Source organism: Penaeus monodon, chromosome 28 (genome assembly GCF_015228065.2).
Source record: "Penaeus monodon isolate SGIC_2016 chromosome 28, NSTDA_Pmon_1, whole genome shotgun sequence".
Classification (NCBI taxonomy): Eukaryota; Metazoa; Arthropoda; class Malacostraca; order Decapoda; family Penaeidae; genus Penaeus; species Penaeus monodon.
Genome location: NC_051413.1, coordinates 12,566,122 through 12,566,939, shown reverse-complemented (window position 1 = coordinate 12,566,939; position 818 = coordinate 12,566,122). Strand labels below are relative to the sequence as shown.

The 818-nt window shown below is 35.8% G+C and overlaps 1 protein-coding gene across 1 annotated transcript in view; it reads right to left on the bottom strand.

Moving 5' to 3' along the window:
• Positions 1 to 420: 420 nt before the first annotated feature.
• LOC119591368 (DNA primase small subunit-like) overlaps positions 421 to 818 on the bottom strand; it is an 8,640-nt gene continuing 8,242 nt past the window's right edge. Inside the window, exon 9 of the mRNA XM_037940108.1 lies at positions 421 to 500. Within this exon, the coding sequence (XP_037796036.1) occupies positions 481 to 500 (20 nt within the window). The 3' untranslated portion in view covers positions 421 to 480. The remainder of the gene's footprint in view (positions 501 to 818) is intronic.

Here is an 818-nt window from a genome sequence, read left to right as displayed (position 1 = left end):
GAAGCCAGGATTAGCCATTAGCAAGTACAGTTGTGAACACTACAAAGTGCCAGTTACCCCTTCTGCTCCACTATCTTTAGGACTGCAAACACTTTTCCTTGGATGAGGACAGTGAACCACAACTCCCAGGCTGTTGAGGAGGTTATGCCTGGAAGCTGCCTGGAGTGCCTAGTGGCAATGTGGCTTCCAATAGTAAAGCTTAGACACTATGATCAGATAAGTTAGTTCTAAATAGCTGGAAAGTGCCAACTCAGTGCTAAGTCATCTCTCAAGAGCTGAATGTGGCTGAGTAGGCTCTAGATAACAAAGAAGCTTAGCTGAACAAGACTTAGCTAAAAATCACCGAACTAAACTGACCATAAGGAGCCTACACCCATCATGTTAGATAATTCAATGCTCAGTGTAAATAAAACTCTTTAACTTCTTATTGTAATTTATATCACATCCTTTTTATAAATCTTCTAAAAAAAATACTGCACACTAAAAATCCTTCTTCATATCTGAAAGAGAGAGATTCATAAATTAGTAAAAAACAAACAAACATTGATACATACATAAATTCACTGCCCTTTGGTTTCATTTTACTAGCACTTAGTCAAGAAGTTAATTATCAAGCCTATTTGACCTGACTAATTTACCTATTCTTGGGATTTTGTAAAGAAGAGATTTTAACTGTATCACTATTACTAACATTAAAATAATGGTTAATGGTTTTTTTATCACTATAAAAAAAGTGTCATAGTATAAAAGATAAAGAAGAAGGGGGTTACAAGTCAGAAGTCTCATAGCAGTTTAAGGAGATAGGGATTACCAAGGGT